The sequence below is a fragment of the Lissotriton helveticus genome, chromosome 3_1, assembly GCF_964261635.1.
Source record: "Lissotriton helveticus chromosome 3_1, aLisHel1.1, whole genome shotgun sequence".
Taxonomy (NCBI): Eukaryota; Metazoa; Chordata; class Amphibia; order Caudata; family Salamandridae; genus Lissotriton; species Lissotriton helveticus.
The window spans coordinates 679617532-679633901 of NC_136061.1; the positions used below are offsets into that span (position 1 = coordinate 679617532).

At 44.8% G+C, this 16370-nt stretch overlaps 1 protein-coding gene across 1 annotated transcript in view; it reads right to left on the minus strand.

The window, feature by feature from the left end:
- The window catches only part of ICE2 (interactor of little elongation complex ELL subunit 2), a 747964-nt gene that overhangs the window by 705243 nt on the left and 26351 nt on the right, over positions 1-16370 (minus strand). The window contains exon 3 of the mRNA XM_078680821.1: positions 9510-9771. Within this exon, the coding sequence (XP_078536947.1) occupies positions 9510-9771 (262 nt within the window). The remainder of the gene's footprint in view (positions 1-9509; positions 9772-16370) is intronic.

Below are 16370 nucleotides of genomic sequence, written 5' to 3' on the forward strand. Positions count from 1 at the left end.
AACATGTTTGTCATGTGAGAAAAATTTTGGAGCGTCTCCAAGAAAACCACCTCTTTGTAAAACTTGAAAAGTGTGTTTTTCATTCCACCAGAGTGGAATTTCTGGGATACATACTCTCACCTGAAGGAGTGTCCATGGACAATTCCAAGGTTAAGGCTATTGAGGATTGGCCAGCTCCAAGATCAGTCAAGGAAATACAAAGTTTTTTGGGTTTTGCCAATTTTTATAGACGTTTCATTCAAAAAATGTCGGACAAGGTGAGTCCGATCACGCGATTACTAAAGAAGAATGAGAAATTCATCTGGGGAGTGGAATCTGAAGAAGCCTTTCAAAATTTGAAGAAAATGTTTATTTCCGCCCCTATCCTTCAGCATCCCGATTTAAATGAGCCATTTTTTGTGGAAGCTGACGCTTCCAACCTTGCAATAGGTGGAGTGTTATCCCAGAGGCATAAGAACACAGGTCAACTCCACCCGGTGGCCTTTCATTCAAGAAAACTTTCTGCGGCAGAAATCAATTATTCCATTGCTGACAAAGAGCTTCTGGCTGTCAAGGAAGCTTTTCAGGAGGGGAGACACTATTTGTTTGGAGCCAATCAGGTAATCACTGTTTATACTGACCATCGAAATCTGCAGTTCCTGAAGTCAGCCCGAACTCTTACTCCTAGGCAACTTAGGTGGTCTCTCTTTTTTGCTGATTATGACTTTGTTTTAATCTAGAAACCTGGATCTGCCAATGGAAAGGCCGATGCTCTTTCTCGGATGGGTTTGAGGGATGGACAAGAAGCCTCAGTACAAGGTCACATCATTCCAGTGGAGAAAATTGTGAGAACCACTTCTTTTCAAGTTTTGGAGGATCAGATTAGAAAAGAGTTCCAGAAAGAAGAAGATGTGGAGCAGTGGGAATCTAAAGAACCAAATCGACTGATCCGAGATGGTCTGCCTTATCATCATGGAAAACTGTTTGTGCCTACAAATGATTTGAGAAAAGAAGTCATAGTATTATGCCATGATAATCATTTGGCTGGTCATAAAGGAGTTAAAAAGACTTTAGAACTTGTGAAGAGAACGTTTAATTGGCCAGGTATGGACGCTCAAGTAAGACAGTATGTAGCCACGTGCGAGCAGTGTGTAAAGGGGAAGATTGCTCGCCAGTCCCCACAGGGACTTCTTCAGCCTTTGCCTCTGGCCCCATCTCCTTGGCACACTGTGTCTATGGATTTCATTGTTGAGATGCCTTCCAGTCAGGGGTATTCAGTGATCTGGGTGGTAGTGGATCAATAAACTAAAATGAGTCATTTTGTTCCACTAAAAAATCTTCCCACAGCTTCTCAATTGGCCACTTTGTTTATCCAGCATGTGGTAAAATTGCATGGAATTCCACAAGTGGTGATTTCAGATCGAGGCCCTCAATTTGTGTCTCGTTTTTGGAAATCCTTTCTGGTTGGTCTAGGTGTAGATTCACGTTTGTCCTCAAGTTTTCATCCAGAAACGGATGGGCAAACTGAGAGAGTTAATCAGGACCTGGAGCAATATCTGCGATTGTACTTAATGGATCAAGAGGGATAAATGGCCCTCTTTGCTTAGTACTGCAGAATTTGCGTATAATAATTCCATTCACTCAGCTACAGGCTTCACTCCCTTCTACTTGAATAATGGTAGGCATCCAAATATGATTTTGGGGAAGGTTGAGGTTGAGGCTCCAGCAGCAGGTGATCTTCTAAAAGATCTACAAAAGAACTATCAGTTAGCCACTGAAAATCTTATTAAGGCTAGGAATCAGTACAAAGGTCAGGCACATAAGAAACGGAGAGAGGGTCCCGTTTTTAAGCCCGGGGATCAAGTTTGGATTTCAACTCGTCATATGAGATTGAGGGGAAATCGAAAATTTCAGCCGAGGTTTGTGGGACCCTATTCAGTTTTAAAGATGGTAAACCCAGTAGCAGTTAAGATTGATCTTTCTAAAAGAATGAGAATCCATCCAACCTTTCATGTGTCTTTAGTGAAACGAAGTCCACCAGATTTAAGACTTAGTTCCCCATCAATACCTGTTCAGGTACAGTCAGAGGAGGAATTTGAAACCAAAAGAATTCTGGATTCCAAGAATAAAGGCGGAATTCTGTTCTATTTGATTGATTGGAAAGGTTTTGGTCCTGAAGAAAGATCCTGGGAACCTACTTCTAATGTTCATGCTCCCAGATTAGTTAGAGAATTTCACAAGACATTCCCACAAAAGCCTAGAGAGGGGGTTTTGGTGGGGGGTACTGTCAGGACTGAGCAGGTTTGCCCTCAACGCACACACCAGGTTCCTATCTTTAGGTGCAGACAAGGCTATTCAGTTTTACATTCCCCGTGGGGTTGGACACAGAGGCTTGCTAGGTCCTTTAGCCGACATTCCTCTTCAGAATAGATCACTCGACTCTCTTCCCTGTTGCCACGTTTAGTCTGTAGTTAGCGTTCTAGTCTTTTCTGTTTTCCCCAGCTGACAGCGGTTAGGTGGTGCGCGAGCAATTTGAAGGCTTCGCACTTCAACCGTCGCGCTGACTGAGAAGCAGCCTTTTCTTCAGTCTGCGTTCCTTTTTTCTGAATCCTGAATCCTGTGAGCTTCAGACTTTCTTCTGAAGTTTGTCGTCCCTTCGCTCGCTATCCAGCATTTCTAGCGAGGAAGGCTCCGGTCCAGTTTCCTGTCTCCAGTGAGCTTCGGCGTCTCAGTCTGAAGCTTGTTTGAACTTCCCTTGCTTTCCTCGAGCCTTTATTGAGGAAGAATCCGACCCAGTAAGGTAGCAGTTTATCTTCTCTCTTCTTTTTCCAGTCAGCGAGAGAGCCTGGGTAAGAGCTACATTTTCATTTTATTTTTCTCCAGAGACTGAAGCCTCTTTGAGTGTCAGAATCCATTACCTAGTATAATTATTGTTCCTAGTGTTCTGGGTTCAGGACGTCATTGCTAAAGACATTAGAACTCTTCTAGCAATATTCAGTTACTTTTCCTCTTTGAGAACACTATCGAACTTTTGGTGCAGTGAGCAGAATTCTTCACCAGTTGCCAGCATTTTGAATAAAGAACATTCTCAAAAGTCTTCAAGTAAATATAAATATATATATATATTTGTGCTTACCACCACCACAGACTTCATTCGACTTTTGGGCTATTTACAAGGAGCTCGTCGTGAGCAGAGGTGTCATTCTTTTTTCATTACTACAATATTCTCTCTGCTACACGTTCTTTATTCAACCATAGAGGGAGGCAAATTCCCGCACACTTTCAGGTAGGAAAAGGTCTTGGGGAGTTCTTAGGTAGAAACAGTGTTAGGAAAGTTTGCTTATTGTTGCCTTGCTTTACAGGAAGTCTACTACAAGAAGAATTCCGAAGACTCCAGTGTGTGTGGCAGTCTCTCTTGTTTGTTGTCCCATTCCCCTTTCCCCCGTATCTCAGTATCCAGCCTAGACTGGGTCCTGGGGTGTAGTGGAAATGGGAGCTAGCATCTCATCTCCTGGCTGTATCGTTCCTGCGGAGCTACAATTCAGGTACTGCTTCTGACACCTGCAGTTATTGTAAGTTGACACTCACTTTGGCCATGTGCCACAAAGTCCACTGTAGAACTACAGGCTTTATGGCACTAGTTACGCTAGTCGCAGAGGTAGCAGTAGATGGGCTTGCTAAACAGATTTTTGCAGGATCAGCCAGTCAAAATCTATTTATAGATGTTAAATCATGCAAACAACTCTATACGGTGGCAGATACTGGAGGTGCCTGCATTCTCTTTCCTCAAGGACATTTTATTAACTTACAAACAGGTGCTTCTGATTCATCTCTGCCGCTCATGGTCCAGGTGATGCTGTCTTTCCTGAGAATGTTTCTAAAAGGCAGAGACTCAAAAATCAATTAAGGGGGAAAAATAAGAAGATGAAGTCCATTCTGATTCGTTAGGCTAGAGCAAAAAATCAAGATGGGGAGAATGTAACACTTTTCCTGTATTCCCAGGGTCTATGATAACGTGGGAGGGGCCATAGTTGTAAAAAAAAAACCTCATATGCGAACACAGGCGTCAGGCGGTATATCTTGGTTCTCCGCCATTCAGTGCAGCAACAGCATTATCATTGGTTCTTTTCCTTAGTATGTTATGCTGACCTCCACATGGAGGAAGACCAACCGGTGTGACAGTAGTGGCCAGAAATAAAAATGAGGGCGTGTTTGTGCTCAGGTGAGTGTGAAATAAAATTCCTTATGCCAAGTCTCTCGTGTTTTATTCTGTAGATCAATGGTATAGGAAATTAAAAACAGAAAAGTGCGTCTTCAGGCCTAGTTACTAGCCTTACGCACTGGTGAGAACGGTCAACATGTTTCAGCATCCTTGTATCTCTAGAAGCTTTCGTCAGGACCAATCGTTTAAGAGCCTTTTGTGCCTCCTAAGTATGTGAAAGTGGTAGTTCCTCGAGGAACTAGAGCCAAAACAAGTCCTCGTGACGGCTGCCCCGCAACAGGTCTACCAAGCTGGCTGAATTCCTTGATGACGCCAAAGTCAAAATGATTTAAGGTACAAATACAACTTATCTACCTATTAGCTTTAAAGGTGGTCAACTACCACTTTCACACACTTAGGTACCATGTGATAGAATATGACCCCTTTGTTGACTCATCTAGCACATTGTTTGGCAGTTGTATCATCAATTAATAAAGCATTATTTGGGTGAGATATAAACACAGCATTATTTAAATGAAACTACTGAAGCCGAGATAGCTGAAGATCTTTTACAAGTAGACACATTTGGTTTTTAACAGATCATACAGATTGGCTTACATCCTATGTTATGTTTATTTTTATAGTGCCCTATCACCCGTAAGCTAATCTCAGGTGTGTGAGGCTAGCCTCAAAGGGACTTACTCAAAGAGCCAGGTTTTAAGCTTCAAGTGGCATTCAAGAAGAGAGGAGGCTCTAATGTTTACATCGTTTTTGGAGGACCGTCGACAAACGGTCTGGGCTTCTTCGAGTTCCGCTGAGATGCCGCCACTGGGAGTCGGGGTCCCTCAGGGCTCTGTGTTGAGCCCGACCCTTTTTAACATCTTTATGACCCCTCTGGCGGCACTCGTGGAGACTTCGGGGGCCCAGATCGTGTCCTATGCGGACGACACGCAGCTTCTCTTCACCTGCAGGAAAGACCAGTCATTTGACGGGGAGAGCATCCAGGGATGTCTGAAGAGGGTCTTTGACTGGTTTCAGCAGAATGGTCTTAAGGCAAACTCTGAGGTACTGCTATTTGGATGTGCTTCGGAACCGGAATGGCGCGATTGGTGGCCAGTTGATATGTGCCCAGCCATCTGTGGCGGCCAAAAATTTGGGTGTCAAGGTCGATAATGACCTCACGTTCAGATCGCACATTCTTGGTCTGACGGGCACCTGTTTTGGCATCCTCAAGATGCTCCGGAAGTTCCTACCCCTGCTTACAGAGGAGCATAGGAAGATCATTGTCCAAGCTCTTATAGGATCTAGACTGGACTACGCTAATGCTCTTTATTTGGGGCTTCCGGAGTATCTGATCCAAAGGCTGTAAGTGGCGCAGAACTCTGCGGCTCGCGCCATATACGGCCTTCATAGGCGGGCAAGAACATCTGGGGTGCTACAGTCACTTCACTGGCTCCCTATCCGAAAGCGGATAATGTTTAAAACGCTGACGCTGGTGCATAAGGCACTCTCTGGCTCTGGAGCTAAGTATCTGCAGCGCAGACTGGCATTGTACCGTCCGGCCCGCTCCTTGCGGTCGGAATCTTTGTTCATGGCCATGGTGCCCCGTGTGAGGAAGGCTCGCATCGGGGGTCGTTCTTTCAGCTTTAAGGCCCCACAGTTGTGGAACTCCTTGCCCCTTGCTTTACGTAGCATTCCTAGTTTGCTCCTGTTCAGGAAAAACCTGAAGACCTGGCTTTTTAATCTTTAGGCTGTTTTCTTTTATTTCACTCTTTTTCTCTGTTTGTTTACTGTTATGTTTTTTAATTGCTGAGTCGCCCTTTGAAAGCGCCGGGACACTCTTGTTGAGTAGCCGTGCGCTATATAAATAAAATCTTAACATAACATAATGTGGCGTAGGAGGTCATTCCACGCTTTAGGAGCAATGTCTGAGAAGGCTTGACCTCCTGACCTGCTTTTGGACATGTGTGGGTAATGTGCTAGTGAGTTCAGCTGACTGGAATGCATGCAGCTATTCAGGTAGGCTGGGCCTGTGTTGTGTACTGCTCTGTATGTGTGGATGAGATGCTTGAACTGTGAGGAATGTTCATTTTACAGCCAGCGGAGTGCCATCAGGAGAGAGGTGACGCAAGCTCTGTGCAGGAGGTTGAGGACAAGTCTTGCAGCTTTGTTTTGGACAGTCGGTAATCTTTTAGTGAAATACTTGGTGACTCCTGCGTAAAGGGCATTCCTAGTTGAGTCTTCTGGTGATCAGGGCTTGGATGAAGGTCTTCTTCATGTTGTTTGGTAGCCATTCCTAGATTTTTGTCAACAACCTCAGGTTACGTAAGCAGGCGATGGTGGCGGTGTTCACCTGGGCGGACAACTCCAGCTTGCTGTTGATGATGATGATTCGAGATTTCTTGCTTGTGGGCTGGGATTGGGTCCAAGGTCTGGAGGCCACAAGGTATACTTTCCAAAGATCACCGCTTTGCTCTTGTCTGTGTTCAGCTTGAGGCAGTTAGACTGCATCTAGGTGGCCACTTCAGTCATGCAGGTGTTGAATTGGTTACTGCGCTGGGCATTTTGTACGAGAGGGACAGTATAAGTTGTGTGTCCTCTGCATAGGTGAGTATGTTGATGTTGTGTGCTCAGATGACTTCCGCCACCAGAGTCATGTTGATGTTGAAGAGGGTCGGAAGGAGCAAGGAGCTTCATCCACAATGAAGTAAGTCCGGGGGAAGGAGTATTGCGGGTAGGGCTAGAAAGTCATAGGAGGCAGCAGAGAGGCAGGGGGGGCAGAAAACAGGTTGGAAAGGGGACAGAGACAGCAGGCATAGAAAAACGCACCAGTGGCAGCACACACGAGGAGGAAATAGTGGCAAAACAACAGGCCACAAAAGAAAAAGCCTCACAAGACAAAAAGCACAAAGCAGTGACAAAGAAACAAGTACAAAAGAAAAACAATGACAAGACAAAAGGCACAAAACAGAGGAAAAACAAAATGTACGCACAACAGTGGCAAGACAAGAGGGCGAAGAAAAGAGAAATATGGTGAAAAAAGCACAACAGAGAGAACAGTGGCAAACGCAGTCACAAAATAACAGTGGCACGAGAGAGAGAGCAGTATGAAAAGAGAGAGAGAGCGCAAGATGAAAAGAGAAGTGAGGCAGAAGCCTCGAGGCACAGGAACTGGGTTCGCAAGGGCTTTGACCAGACAGAGAACTGTTTGTAGGTAAGTTCTGAGGGGGAGGCGGGGTACTTGGGCTATCACCTGCCTAATCTATTCCTTAACTTCAGCTGATATAGATTGGAGGCTACTGGCAAAATTTTTGACATTGCTGAAATATAAAGATCTCTTCTGGAGAAATCCACTGATGTTTGCAGTGTGGCTTACAGTGTGGCTGCCGGTATGCTTTTCTAACATTATCTATCCGATACAACGGTGCAATCATGGTTGGGCAGTGGTCTTGTCTCAATATTTCAGAGCAGGTAAAGGAAACATTCTTTTAGTTCTAGTCTTCATAATGTAATATGAAGATCCTAAATATAAGTTGTGAACATGCAAAGAAAATATGTTGCCTATGATTATAAGATAATGCTCACTGTTGATTTCTAATAAACCATATTGACTGATTCTAATCAGTTGCATCTTGGAGAAACGTCCCAGGAGGGACTGTAGCCACTGCTTCCGATCTGTTCTATATGTGTATTTAGCACACCATATGAGCTCACATAAAAATCACCTTATATCTGGGTCAGCCACAGCAGCACTACCATTCATTAAATGTGAAAGATTCAGAATTATTACTAAAGGAGAGCCTTCTTTCTGTAACAGGTTTGTTTGCTGGATCATAGATATCTGCACTGTTTGCCATTTGAAGTGTACATGTGTTCACGTGGTTAAAACCCTGATGCACTGAGGCATAATGTGAATCTCATCCTCTTTCAGTAAAAACGTAGAGCACAGAATTGCCTCACTGCTCTGGTAATTATGCGCATCCCTATATTGGTTTCGATTTTATTCCCTGTTGATTCAGCATCTTCCCTAATAAATATGTTACTTTCTGATTGCCCTTCCCCCTACTCAGGGACAAATAAATTCAAACAACACATTCGAAGTAGGAGACCTGCAGAACCCACGCAGTTTGTAACCAATTTGAGTAAGCGGCCAAAACTGGGTTTAGACTTCTCCAGGTTAGAAGGTCAACAACACAGAAAGAGATGTAGTCTATGAGAATTATAACTTTTACAATTAAGAGTATACCTCTTCATAATGAAGCTAACTGGTACATTATGAGGTCATTACCATTGCTAAAAGTTTTTGTCACAGTCCTTACTCTATTAGGGTGTAGCAAGCTAAAAGTGCAGAAAATGACAGATCAAATCATAGATGTAACATAGATCTGTAATTAAACGCCAAGTGAATTACATATTTTCGGTGTCCAACACTTCTCCCCCCTAAAAAAGCCTAGCTACACTTCCTCCACCTCACTCCTGCATAAGAGGTTAAAGGTATGTGGGAGAAGCCAAGTGATTGACACACAAATGTCATGTTACAGAGCACTCAGATTGAGATCAAGACATTTCCCTTCCTTTTGTGGAGTGCTAGGAACACTACCCGGCTCAGATTAAAGTCAATTTTAACGGCCAGGTGAAACAGCAACTTAACATAGCAGCAACAGTCCTCCTTCGTTTACCTGCAGAGCCAAGCATCATAAGCAAGGTCTCAGAAGCCACAGCCTTTGCTCGCTCTAAGTAGATTGAGCCGTGGTGAACATCCAGGGTACAGAAAGCCTGCCCATCAACCTATTATTAAGAATAACCCTGAAAAGAGCGAAAACAGAAACAATTCATGTTCCTAATTAGATCAGGAACCCACGTAAGGGTCCACTATGGCCTACATTGCCAGAAGGACTAGAATTCTGTAGAACTGCATTTCACATGTATGAGGCAGTTTCAAACTGCTGGTGTCAGACATCAATTCCATGGATGCATATCCATTTGCAAAAATTCTTCAAGTGTATGCAGATTGTCTGAAGCAAAACAGTACATTTTCTTTTTCTAAAGTGTGGTTCTGACTCTCTGTGGTGTTATGTTGGTTTGAGCTTTCTTCTTTTCACTCTGTGCAGCTCCCACAGCTTTGCGGGATCCGATATGTATTTAAGGCTTATCCATGCAATTCCAAAACACAATAACAGCACAAAATTAGGCAGTCATTTCCATTGTCTTTGTAAGGGCCTACCCCACCCCTTTGTAAATAAGAGTGAATAGGTTACCACTGCCTGAGAGTACAAAGCGTTCAAATGTTTTCTGTAAAGCATGCGAGAATACAATAAATTACATGTACCTGGTACTCAAGGTATGCTAGCTTTTGAGGCCCCCTTTGATTGGCCGTATAACGTCGACTGGGGTACTGTGCCATTAAATGAACATAAGCCTTCTGCTGTGCTGCAGTTAAATTAGAAAATGCAGGATACGGAGTGACGGGTTCTGGGAGAGGAACAATGGTCAATGTCGTCTGTGGTATCTCCTTAACCTCGTCAGATGATGTGGTTGCACGAGGCATAGAAACTTGATCATCCTTCCTTGAGGATTTTTCACTTGTCGGACTGAAAGGAAAAATGTAAATGTTACATAATCTACAAACATTCAGTTTCGACTAGTAAAAATTAATTGATGATTTCACTAAACGAGCTGTGTCATACATCAAACTCCATAAAATGTAAATGAATCATAAAAATAAATACAAAACTCCTTAATATTTAAATGTCCTCAAAATATTTTGTTAATGTTACATTGGTCCTTTAAATGCCTGTCGGTAAGAATGCATTCTCTTGCCTCAATTGAGTATATTTAATAGGTTGTTCCTGCTTCTGCGCACCACACCATATCTATAAGAAAATAGCAAAGGCATACATTCATCAAACTGGTTCACGATGAAGTAACATACATGTGGCCTAATATGTATTCTCTTTTGCTAACACTCGGAGTTCACAAAAGGATGCATGTGATCTTACACAAACTTAATTCACAAAACGCCAGATATTATTTCATAACTTTTGAAATGTAAGCCTTCTGATCACTATTTACTTTGTACTCTTATATAAACAAGCATATTAGCCTAGTGCCTCCTTTGAGGCTATTTTCTTATTCCCATATTGCAAATTTGGCCCCAAAAAATGTCTGTCCACAGACGCTGGCCATTATATTAGCATTTTCTTAATGTTGTCTTCATTACCAAATAACGGATAATACCGGAGCTTTACTAGTGATATTTACAAGGTAGGAAGTATTTTATGCAAATAATAGCATGGCCAAAGGAAGGCTGGAAATGATGCTGATAATGCAGTTTCCATTTTGGATATTTCATCAGGATCGGAATTTGGAAGTTCTAGTCATGCCTCAAATACATCGTCGTAAGTATATTAAGTATCTATAGTCCTAATTTTGTCGGTTTGTAGCTCAGAAAGGATGCGGCTACTTCTGTAGTTTCAGAGACTTAACTTATCAACCGCCCCACTCCTGCTACATGAGCAGTGAGAGGCTGGTGCGCCCTTCAGTATGCAGAGGTCAGCAGCAGCGTGTGCTACAAACACAAGCATGATGAGTGTGTTTTTTTTTAACCACTCTGTTTTTCTTGACCTGCAAGAAACACAATTTCTTATTTCAGCTGGAGAAACAATTACAAGCATGTGTGCCACATCTGAAGTAGTATTACCTGTGAGAAGCTCAGTTCTTTTTTTGGGCCTCGCCTAGGCAGCGCATTCACTGGCTTCCAGCCATGTGGTATTCAGTCTATGGGCTTTGAACATCCAGCTCTTAACATTGGTTCTTTCCTCTTCCTTTAGAAATTCCTTTGTTTTTGTTGCTGAACAGTATACATTTGTCCCGCGTTTTGACTGTTATGTTCCAACCTGAAGACTGCCCCTGCTACATGGATCCTTGCACTATTGGCCATATGTTTTAGTTTTTGCCAAACAAACACCCGAGTAGAATGAAGCTTGATTGGCCTACATCGTAGAGAGACACTTAACCCAAACAATTCTACATAGGCGAGATTTGAAGAACAGAGTGATCTTTGACTGGCTGCTGCAAAGAGCAGACCGCACCAGATGACCCACTGTGAGAGGTGGTTGGGCTTTGGTGCTTCGTCCTGTTTGAAATCCGGGGCGGGGGTCTCGTGTAATTTTCATCTGCTGCTAAGTGCTGTTCTGTTAGCTTTACGTACATGCAGCACTATTGTAAATAAGTATGTGATCATTTTAACATTGCCAAACCCTCTTCTCCCAATCAAGAAACAGAGACCGAGTTAGAATACTTTGTTTCTATATGACGAGAAAGCAGCAGGGCTCACAAGACAGCGTTGTAAATGCTTTAAGTATATTTTAAATGAAGGGCATTTTTTTTTAGGTTTTCTGACATTCGATGATATTTGGAATCATTAAACTGACCGGACGCTCTTTTGATGATATTCGGTGCGGTTTAAGTTAGATGTGATTATTTGACGTTCATCATTTTACATGTTTTTATGACTAAGTATTTTCTTGGAATGGAGGTGTATTTGAATTTAGAGGTGTTGTGGCTGCATTTTAAAATAGTTAAGCTAGGTGGTTTTCTGTTTGTTGAAGTCATGCTCTTTTTGGATTTAGATTCAGAAAAGGGGTGGTGATGAACAGAGTGCCTGAATTAAGCAGACCACTCTTACCCAGTCCAAAGATCAGGGCTTGGTCCATCACCGTTTTTTAGCTCACTGCACCATCCCAGTTCAGAACTTGGCTATATGCAAATTAGTCTGTTCCTGTCCCAGTGCATGATGGGAACAGGGCAAACCAAACTACCAAGCCAATTCTTGTACTGGGAAGGAAACAAGCTTCCGGGGACCGGTTTCTGCCATTTCAGGCGTCGTCTGCCCGGCTTGCTTGAATCCTGATGGTGCAATGAGCAAGGGACTCACATCTGAGTATACCCTTCCACGCTTATGGTGGACAAAATGATTCAGAAAAGGGGGTGGTGATGAACAGAGTGCCTGAATTAAGCAGACCACTCTTACCCAGTCCAAAGATCAGGGCTTGATCCATCACCGTTTTTTAGCTCACTGCACCATCCCAGCTCAGAACTTGGCTATATGCAAATTAGTCTGTTCCTGTCCCAGTGCATGATGGGAACAGGGCAAACCAAACTACCAAGCCAATTCTTGTACTGGGAAGGAAACAAGCTTCCGGGGACCGGTTTCTGCCATTTCAGGCGTCGTCGGCCCGGCTTGCTTGAATCCTGATGGTGCAATGAGCAAGGGACTCACATCTGAGTATACCCTTCCACGCTTATGGTGGACAAAATGATTCAGAAAAGGGGGTGGTGATGAACAGAGTGCCTGAATTAAGCAGATCACTCTTACTCAGTCCAAAGATCAGGGCTTGATCCATCACCGTTTTCTAGCTCACTGCACCATCCCAGCTCAGAACTTGGCTATATGCAAATTAGTCTGTTCCTGTCCCAGTGCATGATGGGAACAGGGCAAACCAAACTACCAAGCCAATTCTTGTACTGGGAAGGAAACAAGCTTCCGGGGACCGGTTTCTGCCATTTCAGGCGTCGTCGGCCCGGCTTGCTTGAATCCTGATGGTGCAATGAGCAAGGGACTGACATCTGAGTATACCCTTCCACGCTTATGGTGGACAAAATGATTCAGAAAAGGGGGTGGTGATGAACAGAGTGCCTGAGTTAAGCAGACCACTCTTACCCAGTCCAAAGATCAGGGCTTGATCCATCACTGTTTTTTAGCTCACTGCACCATCCCAGCTCAGAACTTGGCTATATGCAAATTAGTCTGTTCCTGTCCCAGTGCATGATGGGAACAGGGCAAACCAAACTACCAAGCCAATTCTTGTACTGGGAAGGAAACAAGCTTCCGGGGACCGGTTTCTGCCATTTCCGGCGTCGTTGGCCCGGCTTGCTTGAATCCTGATGGTGCAATGAGCAAGGGACTCACATCTGAGTATACCCTTCCACGCTTATGGTGGACGAAATGATTCAGAAAAGGGGGTGGTGATGAACAGAGTGCCTGAATTAAGCAGACCACTCTTACCCAGTCCAAAGATCAGGGCTTGATCCATCACCGTTTTTTAGCTCACTGCACCATTCCAGCTCAGAACTTGGCTATATGCAAATTAGTCTGTTCCTGTCCCAGTGCATGATGGGAACAGGGCAAACCAAACTACCAAGCCAATTCTTGTACTGGGAAGGAAACAAGCTTCCGGGGACCGGTTTCTGCCATTTCAGGCGTCGTCGGCCCGGCTTGCTTGAATCCTGATGGTGCAATGAGCAAGGGACTCACATCTGAGTATACCCTTCCACGCTTATGGTGGGCAAAATGATTCAGAAAAGGGGGATGGTGATGAACAGAGTGCCTGAATTAAGCAGACCACTCTTACCCAGTCCAAAGATCAGGGCTTGATCCATCACCGTTTTTTAGCTCACTGCACCATCCCAGCTCAGAACTTGGCTATATGCAAATTAGTCTGTTCCTGTCCCAGTGCATGATGGGAACAGGGCAAACCAAACTACCAAGCCAATTCTTGTACTCGGAAGGAAACAAGCTTCTGGGGACCGGTTTCTGCCATTTCAGGCGTCGTCGGCCCGGCTTGCGTGGAAGGGTATACTCAGACATGAGTCCCTTGCTCACTGCTCCATCAGGATTCAAGCAAGCCGGGCCGACGACGCCTGAAATGGCAGAAACCGGTCCCCGGAAGCTTGTCTCCTTTCTGGTGAAGAATTGGCTTGGTAGTTTGGTCTGCCCTGTTCCCATGATGCACCGGGCCAGGGACAGACTAATTTGCATATAGCCAGGTTCTGAGCTGGGATGGGGCAGTGAGCTAAATAACGGTGATGGATCAAGCCCTGATCTTTGGACTGGGTAAGAGTGGTCTGCTTAATTCAGACACTCTGTTCATCACCACCCCCTTTTCTGAATCATTTTGTCCACCATAAGCGTGGAAGGGTATACTCAGACATGAGTCCCTTGCTCACTGCTCCATCAGGATTCAAGCAAGCCGGGCCGACGACGCCTGAAATGGCAGAAACCGGTCCCCGGAAGCTTGTCTCCTTTCTGGTGAAGAATTGGCTTGGTAGTTTGGTCTGCCCTGTTCCCATGATGCACTGGGCCAGGGACAGACTAATTTGCATATAGCCAGGTTCTGAGCTGGGATGGGGCAGTGAGCTAAATAACGGTGATGGATCAAGCCCTGATCTTTGGACTGGGTAAGAGTGGTCTGCTTAATTCAGACACTCCGTTCATCAACAACCCCCTTTTCTGAATCATTTTGTCCACCATAAGCGTGGAAGGGTATACTCAGACATGAGTCCCTTGCTCACTGCTCCATCAGGATTCAAGCAAGCCGGGCCGACGACGCCTGAAATGGCAGAAACCGGTCCCCGGAAGCTTGTCTCCTTTCTGGTGAAGAATTGGCTTGGTAGTTTGGTCTGCCCTGTTCCCATGATGCACTGGGCCAGGGACAGACTAATTTGCATATAGCCAGGTTCTGAGCTGGGATGGGGCAGTGAGCTAAATAACGGTGATGGATCAAGCCCTGATCTTTGGACTGGGTAAGAGTGGTCTGCTTAATTCAGACACTCTGTTCATCACCACCCCCTTTTCTGAATCATTTTGTCCACCATAAGCGTGGAAGGGTATACTCAGACATGAGTCCCTTGCTCACTGCTCCATCAGGATTCAAGCAAGCCGGGCCGACGACGCCTGAAATGGCAGAAACCGGTCCCCGGAAGCTTGTCTCCTTTCTGGTGAAGAATTGGCTTGGTAGTTTGGTCTGCCCTGTTCCCATAATCCACTGGGCCAGGGACAGACTAATTTGCATATAGCCAGGTTCTGAGCTGGGATGGGGCAGTGAGCTAAATAACGGTGATGGATCAAGCCCTGATCTTTGGACTGGGTAAGAGTGGTCTGCTTAATTCAGACACTCTGTTCATCACCACCCCCTTTTCTGAATCATTTTGTCCACCATAAGCGTGGAAGGGTATACTCAGACATGAGTCCCTTGCTCAATGCTCCATCAGGATTCAAGCAAGCCGGGCCGACGACGCCTGAAATGGCAGAAACCGGTCCCCGGAAGCTTGTCTCCTTTCTGGTGAAGAATTGGCTTGGTAGTTTGGTCTGCCCTGTTCCCATGATGCACTGGGCCAGGGACAGACTAATTTGCATATAGCCAGGTTCTTAGCTGGGATGGGGCAGTGAGCTAAATAACGGTGATGGATCAAGCCCTGATCTTTGGACTGGGTAAGAGTGGTCTGCTTAATTCAGACACTCTGTTCATCACCACCCCCTTTTCTGAATCATTTTGTCCACCATAAGCGTGGAAGGGTATACTCAGACATGAGTCCCTTGCTCACTGCTCCATCAGGATTCAAGCAAGCCGGGCCGACGACGCCTGAAATGGCAGAAACCGGTTCCCGGAAGCTTGTCTCCTTTCTGGTGAAGAATTGGCATGGTAGTTTGGTCTGCCCTGTTCCCATGATGCACTGGGCCAGGGACAGACTAATTTGCATATAGCCAGGTTCTGAGCTGGGATGGGGCAGTGAGCTAAATAACGGTGATGGATCAAGCCCTGATCTTTGGACTGGGTAAGAGTGGTCTGCTTAATTCAGACACTCTGTTCATCACCACCCCCTTTTCTGAATCATTTTGTCCACCATAAGCGTGGAAGGGTATACTCAGACATGAGTCCCTTGCTCACTGCTCCATCAGGATTCAAGCAAGCCGGGCCGACGACGCCTGAAATGGCAGAAACCGGTCCCCGGAAGCTTGTCTCCTTTCTGGTGAAGAATTGGCTTGGTAGTTTGGTCTGCCCTGTTCCCATGATGCACTGGGCCAGGGACAGACTAATTTGCATATAGCCAGGTTCTGAGCTGGGATGGGGCAGTGAGCTAAATAACGGTGATGGATCAAGCCCTGATCTTTGGACTAGGTAAGAGTGGTCTACTTAATTCAGACACTCTGTTCATCACCACCCCCTTTTCTGAATCTTTTTGGATTTAGAAACTGCTTTAGATGTTCAGGTTCTTTTTTTTTTTTCTCAATGGTGGGTTTTGTTTTTGATTACGCTTTGGGTGTGTTAGGGCATTTTTCCAGGCTTTAGAAGTGGAATGGGTATTGGGTAAATCGATGTTAGGTGTAATACCCTTCAAGACAAATTTA